Source organism: Amblyomma americanum, chromosome 6, assembly GCF_052857255.1.
Source record: "Amblyomma americanum isolate KBUSLIRL-KWMA chromosome 6, ASM5285725v1, whole genome shotgun sequence".
In the NCBI taxonomy this organism is placed as follows: domain Eukaryota; kingdom Metazoa; phylum Arthropoda; class Arachnida; order Ixodida; family Ixodidae; genus Amblyomma; species Amblyomma americanum.
Window position 1 is genome coordinate 121501244 of NC_135502.1, and position 15254 is coordinate 121516497.

At 45.0% G+C, this 15254-nt stretch overlaps 1 protein-coding gene across 6 annotated transcripts in view; it reads right to left on the bottom strand.

Moving 5' to 3' along the window:
- LOC144094054 (uncharacterized) overlaps positions 1-14407 on the bottom strand; it is a 39880-nt gene extending 25473 nt beyond the window's left edge. For 4 of the 6 annotated variants that reach the window (XM_077627917.1, XM_077627914.1, XM_077627916.1 and 1 more), the window contains exons 1-2: positions 10174-10488; positions 5670-5726 (exon numbers count right to left, since the gene is read on the bottom strand). In XM_077627917.1, coding sequence (XP_077484043.1) covers positions 5670-5726; positions 10174-10441 — 325 coding nt within the window. In that variant the 5' untranslated portion in view covers positions 10442-10488. Of the gene's footprint in view, positions 1-721; positions 5775-8084; positions 10489-12372; positions 13431-14115 lie in introns of those variants that run through there. The other 2 variants (XM_077627918.1, XR_013306396.1) reach the window with 2 other exon arrangements.
- Positions 14408-15254: the final 847 nt, after the last annotated feature.

Below are 15254 nucleotides of genomic sequence, written 5' to 3' on the forward strand. Positions count from 1 at the left end.
GGCGCTGCACGGACCGTCCGCCACACGCCAGCAAAGTTGAGACAACTTGCAGGGGGCGGAGAAAAGAAGACGGATTCCCTGCTAAGCAGCCACCTTCTTCAGGTTATGTGCCATGTTATCCACATAGGGCAAAACCTCTAGCTTTCTTTGTGAAGGGGGGCTGCTTGCTTCCGCCGGTGCGTCTTGTCCCGCAGCTTCCACATCAGCGATTCAGCCACTGCCTGGAGGAGGGGTGGTAGAAAACTGTGGGATAAGATGCGCCGGAGGAAGCGAGCGGCCAGTGCAACTGCTCGTCACATGCTTTTGAGGATTTCTCGAAGTTTAATTTCAGATTTCATGACCGCACACAACGCCATACACTCGTGTCGTCGTAGCCATATGTGCGCGAAACACGATCAGCTGTTTGCTCTACAGCCTGCAGCCTCCCAATAACTTCACGTCGTTTCTTCTGCTTCCAAGGAGCCATTATCTACTGTACATGTGCAAGCAACGATTCGCATTAGCCCGCAAAGCAAGTGTGCTTCCGTGATCCGTGGCCTCCATCCCTTACGAATATGACGAACCTTCCTGTGTAGACTTTTCTAGCGGCCAGTAAGCTGCCCGAGCATGGTAAACAGAAGAGGTCCAGAGTCCACGGCCATTATCAAGTCTTAAGAAATGCTTATTTCTCACCTCTGACTAACACAGTTAGTAAACAAAAATCTAGCGAAATACCACGCACATCTCCAGCTTCATTCGTGGTCCCCACTGTGTCATCCACTTGTTCTGTGTGCCCTACAGGTGCAAACTAAGACGGAAAGCAAGAAAGACAGGTGGATAAAATAAAAAGCAGCCTACAACACAAGGTTACTGTTTCGATTATAACATGTCAAATTTCCACCCAGTAGCATATGCGGATCAAAAAAATAAACCCAAATTTGAAGTTCTGGTTGCATAACAATTTTCCACTACACTGCAGTGGGAGCACTTCTCTCCCACAGGATCAAACGTATAAATCACCCTATCAGGTTCAAGTATCTCAAACTAAGGCAGAAACGAACTACTAGCAACTAGAGAAAGAGGCTGTGACGTTAGTATTTGGTTTAAGATTGGGGTTGTCTGCTTGGAAACCTGTTTATCTTAATCACTACCACAAACTTTTAGGACTATTTTGTCTACAAAAAACTATTCCCCACCTTGCCCACACTGAATGACTGGCCTTGATGCTATGAAGTTATCAGGGTAAGTTAGATTACCAAGAAATCTGAAAGCACCAACGCACATGCCCTCAGTCGCCTGCCTTGGCAAAGAAAAGAATGGGAATGAATTTTAATGGCACAAGGGCATCTGTGACCAAAGAGCGCCATGGCACTTGGTTGTTTCTGCTAGTCAAGTTGGGGTCAAAGACCCATTTCCCAAGAATTTGACCCTAAAGACGAGCACCAGGCAGGGGAAAGGAGCTTGTATTCATTGCATCACTGGAGGGTAACCAGCGGCACTGGGATTCGAACCCCACACCACCTGCATGCGAGGCGAGGCAGATGCTCAAACGACTAGGTCACCGCTGAGGTCGAAATGAATGGGTAAAGAGCCTGTGGGAGTCTTCAGATTACCATATATACTCGCGCAATGAACCAACTTTTTTTCCAGAAAAGTTGACATCAGTTTTGGAAAGGGTTAATTATGCGGGAAAAAAGATTTTAAGCAATGTTCTTGGAAGAGTAGAGATCTCACGTACCTCCGTCCGTCCTACCATCATCAACAAATGCACGTGGTCAGGAGCATTTGTGCCCCTGGTGTTTAGCGTCACTCACTTTGACGCGATCCGACAATTTTGTCGTAGCCGGCGCCACCGGCCAACTGCAGTGAGATAACGCGAACATGCTGAACACCGGCCCTGAAGGTCAGGGACGCATTTTTTATGCGAGGTTAAAAAAACACACAGGACGGTGACGAGTGTCTAATGCAAATGTTTAGGCCAGCTTAAAGGGGCCATGCCACGATTTTTCTTCAATTGACGTCTTGTGCTTCAGTAATTAATGCAAGAGCTTATGATTCAATTTCCGAAATTTGGCTGCCCTGGACGCGCTGTATGTTCCAAAAAATGCGATAGAAATTGAGACCGGAAGACTCCTCCCTTCGGCAGCGACCGCCATAATGAATGCCGTCGTGACGTCACCAGGGCACGCATGGAGCAACATCGCCTGCTCTCTTTGCTGCAATACGCGTAGCGAGGTCTCATTCCGCTCTGTTCTTTCGCGGGCGATTGAAGTAGCAGTCGTCCCTCACATATGAGTGACTGGTGCCGCAAAATCGATAATAACAGTAACGAAGTTTTTCTTCGGAATAGGTAGGGTGCGGTCCCACTATAGGCCGATGCGACGGCGATCGACGGTCGGTTGGCTGGTCGGTATGCAAATGCCGTCGCTGACACAGTGGTCTCTCACGCTAGACCGACGACGACACCAGCACGATCAACTACTGCATATCGTAGTAATGTTAAGAGTCAGCTTAGTGGGAACTGGCAGAGTGTGGTGGGGGACTAGCTGGTATAACATTCTATAAACTTAAGAGTTTTAAACCTTATTGGACCTCATGCTAGCCTCTGCGACATACGCGATGTGCGTGACCAGCGAAGGTGTGCTTTCAGTCGGTGCCTGCGCATGGGACCTATCGGCGAGGAAAGCGACACGGGCAGAAAATGCCGCAAGACGGTGCTGCTCGCCGCCGTCGCCTAGGCGTGTGCGGCCGAGCGAAAGCTACGCCCGGTGAGGCGAAGGCCAGAAAAACTGCGTTTGTGTACATTATCTGTATCAAAAAAAGCGATACGAGCGGCTACATATAATATCTTCACACTTTCTTACTATTCATTGAGGAACGGTAGCCATATTCTTGAATAACGATCGACGTACCACTGGCCCCTTTTGTTACGAGGCCTAGCGAGTACGCAGGATTCATGTGTGGGATTTCGGCGATTGCGGAGAGCAAATTCGCAAGTTTTAGCGGCTCCAAATAGCTGTTGAGCGTAGTTCTGGCTACAGTTCCCTCAAAGCGACGACTGCCTACATCGCAGGATGCGAGTGCAATTAGGAGGAAGTGCCGATATATGACCCGGTCTGCATAGCATGTGCATAAGGCAGCCGTCGGCGTAAAGTGTGGACCACAAATCTGTTGTTTTCATTAATTCAAGTAATGCCCAACCGTATTTTTAGCTAAAGCGATCTAAAATTAAATTTTGGTTACATAAGAGAAATCAGATACAATTATCGGGAAGCGCCGGTATCCTACGCGAAGCGTTTCCCAAGCAAGCGATATAGCATCATCGGCGCTTATGGCAGTGTTATCATGGTGTGTAAATGAGTAAAAGTGCCATTTGTGAGCAAGAGTACGTAATATTTAAGATACGAAAAACCCACCTTGCGTTTTATGCCACGCAAAGGAGCAGTACTGTTTGCGCACAGCCATGGAAACAACCTCAGCGCGGGGCTGCAGTTGTAATCGTCGCACTCCTGGGTCAAAATGCGCACGCACAGCAAAATGCTAAATGGTGTACTATTATTTTCAAGCACTCATATAGACGGAGGCGACTATTCATCGGTGCGGGCAGTGAAAGCATTAGAGTCGCGTAGGGTTTTGCAAGCGGTTTGGTTCCTGCAAAAGAATTCTACGAGTCGAAGGAAATGTATTTTCGACCTACAAATGCGTACATGAAGCGTAAAAGTTGTTGCAATAGGCACTTTTCTCTGCTCCTTTCGTGCCTCAAGGTTACTCTAGTGCCATCTTTTTGTAATTTTAGTTTATTTATGGAGCCTTTGAATAGCGGACAAGAACTTGGTAGCTAGCTGCAAAACTCCGCGGTTTTCACAGCGCACCGCGGCATAGCCAAGCACGGCACGTGCCGCTTTTCACATACGGGAGCACTTGACTGCTCAAACGAGACCACACCCATAAGATACGAATAGCATGCTTCTAAGTATAAATAATAAAGCGGCGGTGCTTCCATTTCTGTTTCTTCAGCAATCGGAAAACGGGTGACACGAGCAAGTCCGCTTTCCCAAGGATCACTCAGCTCGCGTACTAAGTTGAAGGCTTCCCAAAAGAACACGGAAAATGCATTTTATTTCGCTATGCTAAAATAAAACACTTTTCGAGTGACCGCTGTCTGCGGTGTGCATGCAAGCACCTCAACAGCTCGCAGCAGACAATGCGGGGCATGTATGTGCTCGTGACGTCAGCGATCACAGGTTGCCAGACTAGCAAGCGGTTCCCAAAGAAAACAAAAAAAATTCGTTTTAAATATATTTACCGCACAGAATCAATTGAAAATTTGGGGAATTGTAACTTGCCTTCTTGGGAATTAAAGGCGATAAGCAGGGAATGCATAAAAGTAAGCCGTCATGGTCCCTTTAAAGCACACAGCGTCTTGGCGCTCTGCGAAGTTCCCCTACTGCTCCGCGCCCCCGCTCCCCCCACTTGTCTGGCAGGAGCTTCCCTCAAAACACAAACAAGTGGGGATTCTATAGGCGGCAGGCAGCATCTTGGCGCACTGCCATGGTCGGTGCTGTGCAAGGTCTGTGCTGCGGGTCGCACAATCGCACAACATGGGGCACAAGGTGGCTGTGCCAGGAACAGCCACCTCCCACTGCACTGGAGAGGTGCATCGCTTGACCGCTGTACCACTGTGCCAGTAGTACTGCAAGAACTTTCTGCCATCTATGAATTTTAGGTAAAGAATGACAAATTCTGCATGTATGAACATTAACCGACACAGCTTTTACATTCATAGCATGTAAGGAATTAAGTACCCTGGGTAGTTTCTTTTTCATTGATCTTTTTTTTCATTTTCATTGATTTTGAGTTTTTTCCAATTGATTTGAGGGTATGCAGCAGGCAGATACATTTTCGCACAGAGTAATAGATACTTAGCGCCCAGTTTTGTTTTATTCTTTCACCTCACACAATTTCTGACCTTTGCTATTGGTTGAAACCTCATCTGTGCTTATAAACATAGCAGGCAGTTTTACCTTTGAAGCCTAGAGCTACAACAAAATCGAAACAAAGATAACGCCTTTTGTGGAGTCGAGGAAGTTTCAGCATTGCATGCATTCCATGAGCATATGCCAACAAGTCACAAGTGTTTTAAACAACAGACGCATGCAGCATTCCATATCTTGGATTGTGAAAAGGCTGACTTCTTCAGAATACACCGCAAAAATCCCAAGACACCATAGTTCTCCAGTGCAACAAGGCACTATTCCTGAAGGCTATGGAGTAAAATCATGTTTCTTGATGTAAATATGCGCGAAGAAAAACCAGAAGCATGGCTTCACTAATACAAGGGCACAGTATTGAGATGGCCGCATGTAATGCAGCTGACAGGCACTGCAACTGCAGAGGAGGCCAACCTACAAGGCGAAAAGTGGGGTGATACAGACCGCCTTAAGACAATTTTTTTCAGAAGTGAGCTTGCCAACTGGCAGCCGACTGCCAATGCTGGGTCAATCAGATTACATTCGGCATAATAAAATAAACCTGGGTTTTCACTTGCAAGGCATTGATAATGATGAAGTCAGTATTCAGCACTGTAAAATAAAAAAGTTCCGTGCCGGGAACACAATAAAGAATTGCTATTCGCGCAATGAAGAGCCCCCTTGTCAAGTTTTCTTCAGCTTGTGCCAGCATAAACATACCTTTTGGCAGCCTTGCTTCGTCTGCTATGTTCAAGTCAGGAAATGGTGCAGGGTCCACTATTAACGAAATAAAAACGACCCTTTTGTGTCTTGCGTCAAAAATTCCTGCGCAGAAAAATTTTTGAAACAGGAACATAACATACCATTCTCAACAACAGTGTTTCCCTTTTTATTGCCGCAAAATACCCTGAAATTACTTTATTTTTCCTTACTGCTGGCAAGGATCAGCCACAAAATCGACCAGGCGGCTGCTTGACAAGCTGGCTACCCCTTGACAGGAAATATTCAGTGCCTTACATGCGAATAATGGCACCACAAAAATGGTGTCACTATGAACACTAGTAAAAATTGCTATCAACGTAGGCAGCACTTCTATTTATAAAGTACTATCGCAATGGCAAGAAATGTTAACAACACGGAACATATGCGCTCCGCTGTTCAAATTTCTTTTGATCGCGCGTTTACCAAGTTGGTAAGAAAAAAATGTTAATGTAATTCATGAATGCATTAGAGACGACTCCAGTGTCCACTGAAGTGAATCTAAGATGAAAAAAATGCGAACAGTGGAGCACCCAGGCTCCGCTGTTCGCATTTCTATTCATGTGCTTTTACCCAGGCTCCGCTCTGTTCGCATTTCTGTCCATCGCTCCTGCACATGCTACAATTGTTAGTGTTTTGGATGCACAACAGATTGGGCTGGCGTATTTTGGTGTCCACACCATGCAGTGTTATTGTGTTGTACTGCATGTGTTGTGGTGCTGTACACATTTTTGGTCGTCAGTCGCACTTAAGAACGGGTTAGTGAATTTTTGCATGTAGAACACTGTCAATATATAGGCATTAAATTTCGGACACCAATCAACTACATTCTGACTGGCACACACAAGAAGTTATTGTGCCGTTGTGCGCACGTCAAACATCTACGGCTACACTGCAAAACCTGTAGTTTAGTTCCGATTTGAGGGCATACACAGCACAGATAGGTATTGGTAGAGTGCATCCATCCTAATGTGGACTTCTTGTCTAACACGTGTGTTGCATTGATCCCAAGGTGCAGTATAGAACTATATACCAACCCTTTTTTCAGGTAAAACGAAGGGCAGCAGTGTTTAACGCTTAAGCATGTCTTAAGCTTTGCTTCAATGGATGTTATGTGCAGATGCATAAGCCTCAACATACTACTTAAAACCGGCAGCAGAAATGAACCAGACACAAGGAAGAAACACAGACGTGTACGAAGCAGCTTCGTCCACGTCTGTGTGTTTCTTCTTAGTGTCTGGTTCATCTCTGCTGCCGGTTTTAAGTAATAATGCACCAACTAGATCAAGTCTACCTTATCAACATACTAATTCAAGCCGGACATATGCAGCAGAAAGTCACCCTTCCACGTCTGTAAAACAGTAGAGTACAATATGCATTCGTGTGATAAAGAATGTAACCTGATCCTAATATGTTCTTATAAACGTACATAAATATTAGATATAAAACACCAACACACATACATTTCAGCCTTAGGCCCAATGTGGCACATGAAAATTGTGATTACAACCCGCAATCAACTTTAGTAATTACAAATAGGACTACACACTTGACATAAGGCAGAACACTTGTTATGGTTTGGTTGGTGAGGGTTTAACGTCCCAAAGTGACTCACGCTATGAGGGACGCCGTAGTGAAGGGCTCCGGAAATTTCGACCCCTTGGGGTTCTTTAACGTGCACTTCCAACGCACAGTACACGGGCCTCTAGAATTTCACCTCCATCGAAATTCGACCGCCGCGGCCGGGGTCGAACCCACATCTTTCGGGTTAGCAGCCGAGCTCCATGACCACTGAGGCACCGCTGCAGCTAGAACACTTGTTCTGTATACAATGACCTACATCAGTGCAACACAGACACACAGGTGTTTCACAGTAATTCAGAACAGTATAATGATATAAACATAAAATGACAAATGCATCGAAAGGTTGCACACCTTGCACACAACTTAGGAAGATGTGAATTTCCATTCCTATGATTAAAACCTATTGGCCACCTGATGACAAACTAGTTGGATTTTCAGGTGTACGCATTTCCCTAAAATTATAGAAACTAGCGACTTTTTACTTCTGCTTCACAGGACTTCGAAATTCTGAAATGTTGTACATAACATCACAAACTGTTCCACATACATCACACCTGCGGCAATATAGTTAGTACCTAGGAAAGTATGGTACTGGGCATTAGGTACCTTTTTCAATTTTGTATGTTATGCAATACTTCACAAAAAAATGCAGAAATACTACATTTTTAAGTTTGTGTCGGTGATTACCACAAGCACAAAAACTACACAGAAACCAGACAGAAACTAAATATACCTAACATGTTATTTTATGCACTTGAGTCGGGTACAACTGAAACATGCAGTGAAGCTCACCCACACTTAAGACCGGTGCATAGAACTCCTCCACGACAAAAAAGCGGTCCCTTGTTAAAACTTCTCCGGTCATCACCTAAACAGGAGGCTAATCAAGACAAAAGTACTAAGCTCTAGAACTTTGATAACTGGCTGGTTTATTAAAGTCAAACATTAAACAATAATATTAATAAAAAGTCGGTTTTTGGGGTAGGAAAATATGCATAGTAATTGCCTCACATATCTTGGTGGACACCCAAACCGCATCATAAGGGAAGCAGGAAAGGTGCGACTGAAAGAAGAAAGATGCTGTAGTGGAGGGCTCCATTTAGAGTCCCTGAGGTTCTTTATTGTTCACTGACATGAAACGCAGACGGGCGCTTTTGCATTTCGCTTCCATCCAAAGGCAGCGCAGTCGGGATCGAACAGCTGATTTCGTTTACATTTGTGGCTGGCTAGCGAAGTAATACGGTACACCGCGGATTGTGGCCCAGTGTTAACAACTGTTGTTTTTTTAAGTTGTATCCAGCTTTAGCAACAAGCTAGCCTGCAGAGGTGTTTATGCAAAAAATTGCCAGCAAAAAAAAAGGTGAATACAGTTACACATGAACAGTCACAGGCATAGCATACAACCTGCTATGAAGCAGATAAAGATAGCATATCTGTCTCACTGGAGAGCCTCAAATTTCATGCAGCTGTCCTCTGGTATCAGCAATGAAGTGTTGTGAGAGCAATTACTCACAACAAATGCAGAGGCAGATTATAAAGTATATTACCAATCAGTGGCAATCACTTCCTTTAAAGGGACTCTGAAGGCAACAGGTTCCTATAATTAAAAAACAGTTTCCCATTTAGATAAACCAATCTAAATAAGCTTAAAGGTTCTTAAGTGTAACGTAGTTGATCCCAAGAGAAAGCAAGTGTAGCAGGGTGCGGCAGAAGGTTAGGTGGGTGGATGAGATTAAGAAGTTTGCAGGCATCGGGTTGGCAGGGACAGGGTTAATTCGGGAGACATGGGAGCGGCCTTTGCCTTGCAGTGGCTGCCGTCATTCTGCTGATGATGAAATTTGTCCCTGGCATCTGTTAGGAAGATAATCACTTTCGTACATATTCGGTACTTTCACAACTTGCCTGATTGTTCTGTTGCACGAGCACACAAGGTGATATAACTTTCTCTTCACTAATCAGGCACAAACCTACATCAGTCGGAGGATGTTCGGCAGTGAACATGAAAGGCATAAAGGTTTCCTCTGTAAGCAATTCCAGGCAGAGCAAGAAAATATGATTTTCCACCAAAACGATTTTGATTACTCTCATGAACTTGCCACCACTTGATTCAATGTACTCCGAGCATGTTTTCTCTTTCCTCTTGTAATTGGCGCTGTGTACAGTGAATCCTCTGATACGTGCTCTGAGGTGTTCACTCAGACTGGACACCGTACCAATGGTTTAAGTAACCATATCGACCACATAACTTTCAAGTCTGGCTGGGTGTAATGGGGCTCCCATTACACTAGACTGGTGCTTATTTTCTTGCCTTCCCGAGATCAGCTTTCGCTGCTTGTTCAGGAAGGGTGGCAATAGTACAAGACGGTTCAGGGACTTTTCAACCTCTCGCATGATGAAGCGTTCTGCGACTTGATGTGGCACACCTTTGGCCGCGGAAACAAGTTTCAGGATGTCACCATTCTCCCTTTGAAATGGAAAAGTAGAGGTGGCCCATAGCGGCCAAGTCATGCGCACAGATTTTGCAAGGTGCACAAGTTGACGCACATTGAACGTTAAAGTATGTTCACCATACGGAAGTGGCATTTGCTCAACAAATTGCATCAGAAGCCTATCAGCACAAAAGATGTCTCCCTCCTTAACACTTGCTCTTAACTGTAAAAACAAACTCTTTGCGCGAAGGCAGAGATGGGTGAAATATCTCTGTGGCAGTACATTGAAAGGCAAGCCGCACTGTAATAGCGAAGCCAATATTTCCACTCGGTGGCCTTGCAAAATGAGCGCTCAGTGGCTGGCCTTGGCAATCTCGAGAAAGAAATTGGCGGCCGAATTTGTAATAGGCGGTCATTTAGCTCTATGATACGGTTTCCAATATACCACACACTTCCTGGTGAACACAGCCAAAGTTCTATTAGCTGTGATGTGACGCCTTCCAGTATGCAGTGAATATAATCTGGTGGAAAGCCCCACACGAGGTCCAATGTGCTGAGGGTTGCAACCGCTGACATTCCCTTCAAGCCATCCACAGGACGGTCTCGCTTGTCTGCAAGCTTCATTGCACTCAGTACCGTGTCATGGCATTGCTCCACCATATCCTGCCCTTCCATGACATACTTTAGTGTTCCTGTAAAAAGAAATGACAAGTTTGTCATAGTACTATGGGTAATAAACGAAGAAATACATGCGAAAGAACAGACAGGAGGGAATCAGACATGTGCTGGTTATGAAACGCTACAATAAGTTAAACTGCATGTAATGACACCACATTTACCTTTAGTCAGGCGCAAGCCCACTTTACAAAATTCGGACTTTCGTGTTACAGAGGACATGTGTACAAAGGCAGTAGGCCAACATATAGAGCTTTCATACGTTATTTTTCGTTGCAGAGCCTAACTTCCTAGAGGTATACGTAGGCTATGCGAGATGCTAATGAAAAGCTCTGGATTATTTTAATCACCAGGGAATCTTAGCTGCATAGTCAATTTTTCTGACATTTAATGTACATAAAACTGAAAAGCAGGCTTCTGCGAGAAGAGTTACACAAGTTTACATGAGTGCTTATATAAGACAGAATTTCCAAGTTACATTTTTTCTCTTCCTGAATCCATACATGTGCAACACAGGTGACTGAACTGTTTTGATTCCAGTCTTCACAGCTTTTAAGTCTTGGATCTTCAGACAATAAAAATACCACAAGATTTTAAACAGACAGCACCGACAATTTGCTCACATAAATAACAGCACTGTTTCCTCATTGCTAGAAAGAAGTGCCCTGCGCATATCTGTACTCAATTTCTTATGGTAAATACGAAGTTAAATGCGACTGCTCACCAAAGTGCAAAATGTCCTTCCTTTGTTATTATGCCCGCTAAGAAGTACACCATACATCCCACAACAGCCTTTTGCTTCACACAAGTTATGAGGAGTGTTAGAAGGCCCGTGATCTGTATGGACGAAAACTGATATACCCTGGCAGTTATCACGCATCGTCTCTGGAATAAGTGAAGGGAAAGATGTCTTTAAAAGACTCAGCAGCACAGTTACAGCTGTCACAATCAAGCAACCTCGCCATGCTTTTCACTGCCGTACGACCGTCAAGTCTCTCTCTCTCCCCCATCTGGGCAACAATCCTTCACAAGCGAAATTTATTTCACTGCTTTTAGGCAGAAGCACAGACTGTTACATGTCATCGTCATGGCCCTACATCAACAGGTATTTTTTTTGTGAAAGGTTTATTTCCTAGCTTATTTACGCTGGCGCTTCTGTGCCCCTCTTGACATGAACCTGTCAGGAGAGAGCGCCGTGGGGTGCATCATATTAGGGGTGGTGTAGGAGGGTGGATGCTTGGAAACGCGACCAGGTTTCTGCCAAAATGATGCGTCATATGCATGAAAAAATGGCGAGAAATGAAAAAGGGCAAACAAAAATGATCTGCAGAGGCCCAAACCACACAGATTTAAATGGCCTGGCCCAAGTAACTCGAATATATTTTTTATATGTACCGAAATAAACAGTGCAAAACACAAAGCAGAATGACCAGGAGACGATGAGACATCTGCTGTTCACTGGTGAATCGGAATGATGGACCATTAAAATGCGGTTTTTCTATGCCATCACAGAGCAACCTTGAGTAGCAGAGAAGTGGACGAAGAAAACGACTGTCCAAAAAAGACCACAAATGACCTTTGATTAGGATTTTTGCTAACTTTCAAGGTGTATATAATTCTAACATTTCGCAGGCATAGCTATAATAGCCCTATCTATGCAATGGGCTTGTTATTTGGTATGCCCAAGCTTGGTTAGGGAACCATCAAGGTTAGGTCTGATAATGTGCAAGAAATGAATGAAACTTAAGCTGCCACGGTAAACTGTTCTTATAACAATACAAGACAACCTAGTTCAAACTGATATGAACCAGTACTTTTATACCTGATAAAAAGTGATACCAACCACCTTGAATAGCAGTAGACAAACCTTCCACATGTGAATGCATTTAAGCAATGAAAGAAGTTGTGTTCTGTACAGCTGCACAGTAGTATGCAGAAGAGGCAAAGCTTATAATTTGACTGAAACAAGTCTTAGCGTCAGCAAGCGTTCCTTTTTGAAGGCACCAAAAACAGCCGTATTACCCATTGTATTGCTTAGCGTTCAGCAGTGAAGCACGAGCTGGCGAGTCAACACAGAAGCACACAACATTCACTGCTGACTGCACAACTTTGTCGGCAAAGGACCACGTTAAGCTGCCCATAGTGTGGAACTTGTCGACAAAAGTCTTCAAGTAGAGGTGAGTAGGTGGGTGATCTTAGGCAAACCAAATGGCACCGATTAGGATGTTCTTCCAACGATATAGAAGAGGGAGCTCATTAAGCACTGCTTGAATAGGCCAGATTGATCCTTTACTGGACTTAAATACTGGCGATCCATCGCTGTTAGCGGCAAAAGTCAGGTCACTCCACTTCAAGTTCCTTTCGCGGCGGACCTTTCTGTACATGACCCATCTGTGATGTCCCTGTAGGCTCCCCGATCAGTTTCAGCTGTCAGTTTCTGGAGGTTGGTGCCAACCACATCCCCAAACTTCTTTAAGTCACACTGTAGCTGATGCTTCAGATCAACAGTGATAAAGAAGCTTCCTTTTTTCACCAGCTTTGCCACAGTCATTGTAGCTGCACAAGTAGTGCAGCGCTGAAGATCCAGCCCGCAGCTTGATGTCAGGGACTGGCATGTTGGACCGTATGTGTGAACTTCGACCATCCTTGACTTGTGAAGATCCCATAATTTCCTGAAGCCATATTTTGTAGATGGGAAGATGTTCTGGCCTAGTACCGCATTCAACAGCTTCAACAAGCTGTCCACTTGAGTCCAAGGAAGGCCAGCAGCAACAACAAATGTCAATACCAGCAGCATCGCCAGCAGGAGGGTAGTGTCTTGGTGTGGAAGGTTTGACTCTGAGTTAACCCTTATAAATTCCGACAAGCCTTCATCAGGGTCCTCCAGCACATGGTTATCAAGCCCATCGGTATCCTCATGGAGTCTTGGCAGTTGTTCATCAGACATGCTGCCATCAAGATGCTGGCTTGAAGGTTCATCATCCAAGTTGGGATGACTTGTAGAAGCGTTGTCATGCACCTCATCTTCAGCTTGCTGCAGAAATCATTGAAAAAGCTTCATCAGCAACCGAAGAAAAAATATCAGTATTCAAGTGAATGTCTGCAATCTGTTCTTGTATACGCTGAGTTGGTATCATTCCGCACGAACATCATTCCAATTCCCTCCACATTCAGTTGCCACATTTCAATTCCCTCCACATTCAGTTGCCCATTCACTTGCCCATGCATGGGACAAGCATTAGCACAACTGAGTGTGCAAGAAACATAGGCAAATAAAATGGAACTTTTTATCGTAATACTGCATTTCCACGGTTCAAAAGCAGCTAAAATTAAACTATCAAAAATGACTCACAAGAAACCGAACATGCAATTTCGGGTTCAGGTGCCAAGCACCTAACAACTTAGCCACCACAGCAAGTCTAAGTGCACATATCTATGTGGCTTCGCTTGAATGCAAGAATCGCCTCTGAACACATCGTTCCTTCACTGCGGGCACTCCGAGAGCGCTCTAAACAAGTTCACTCGCCTCTGTACATCAATATATACTTTTTCCCCGCAGGAGGCGAAAGTAAATATTTGTATCCGGGGGGAACTGGGGGGGGGGGGGGGGGCGCTTTGCATGCTGAACACGAACGCTGTTAAAAGAACTGGGAAGGTGTACAAAGTGAAATTGGGGGATGCCGCGCCCCTTTAGATACGTGCCAAGCACAACGGCTCACCTCTGAAGCTTCACCATTCGATGATATCTTTGCCACTGGCTCCACGTGGTTTTTCGCGGAACTTTCGCAGACGACGTACCAGGCTCAAAATAAGCAAGGTGCCGTGTTTTAGGAGGCATGCTGCGATAAAGTACGCGACCTGCTGGTAAAAGAAAGCCTTTGGACCCAGTACCGCCGCTAACAGTAACTAAAAGCGCTGGCGCAAGTACACGTCCAGAAAGGCGGCACAGATGAACAGCAGCACACAACGGAGCCGAGACATCACAGAAAAAGACTGCGGCGAAAGCGGTATTGGCTCTCGGAGGGGCAGTTTCGGCCTCCACAGTTACGTAACCACCACGCCGCCACTTTGCACAACTGAACTCTCAAAATCCTAATATTTTTCATTAATACAGGCATAAATGACAGTCCTTCGCAGTAGATGTAAATCTGTGCGCAGGGACAGTTTTTATGAGTCACTAATGAACATGCATCCTTATAAAAGGGCCGCGAATACAGAGAGAGGTCAGGGAGAAGGGGCAGACGGTCTCATTTGCGCTTAACAAAACACATGCGAACCAATTGCACCATTCATGGAGGACAGACAAATTTCTTCCTCCATGGAATGATACATTGCTAGGACTTAATTTTCCCGTCGAAAAATGGGATCCTGCACGGTTCTCGCATGTGAAATTTCAATAAGCCCTGCATTTCGTGCCACACCGTATTCGGATACCTGCAACATTTCCGCTTCGCTTCGTTCGCAATCCCTTTCATACGCCTTTCGATATCGCTGATATTGCATGCGCCTTTCGATATCGCTGATATTTGATATGCCTTTCAATGCCGCTCGATATTATGCTCCACATGGGCTGTCAGCAACAAATGAAGTGCGTACAAGACAAATCAAAATACGAACAGCAAAATGCGATCTGCCAAGGAATTAAGCTCGCAGTGCAGCTAAGTTAATGTAATAACTTCGAAAGCGCGTAGACAGTCTTATATATATAGTTCTTCTCCAAGAGCTAATATGTGTGTTTTTGCGTTGGAGCTTCTGTCCTGTCGTCAGCGTTTCATTTGTTGTGCTTGGAAAGTACACCCCGCCAACTGTTAGATCGCCCCCTCCGCGAGTGGAGATGAAGATAAGCTCCCCCTACCCT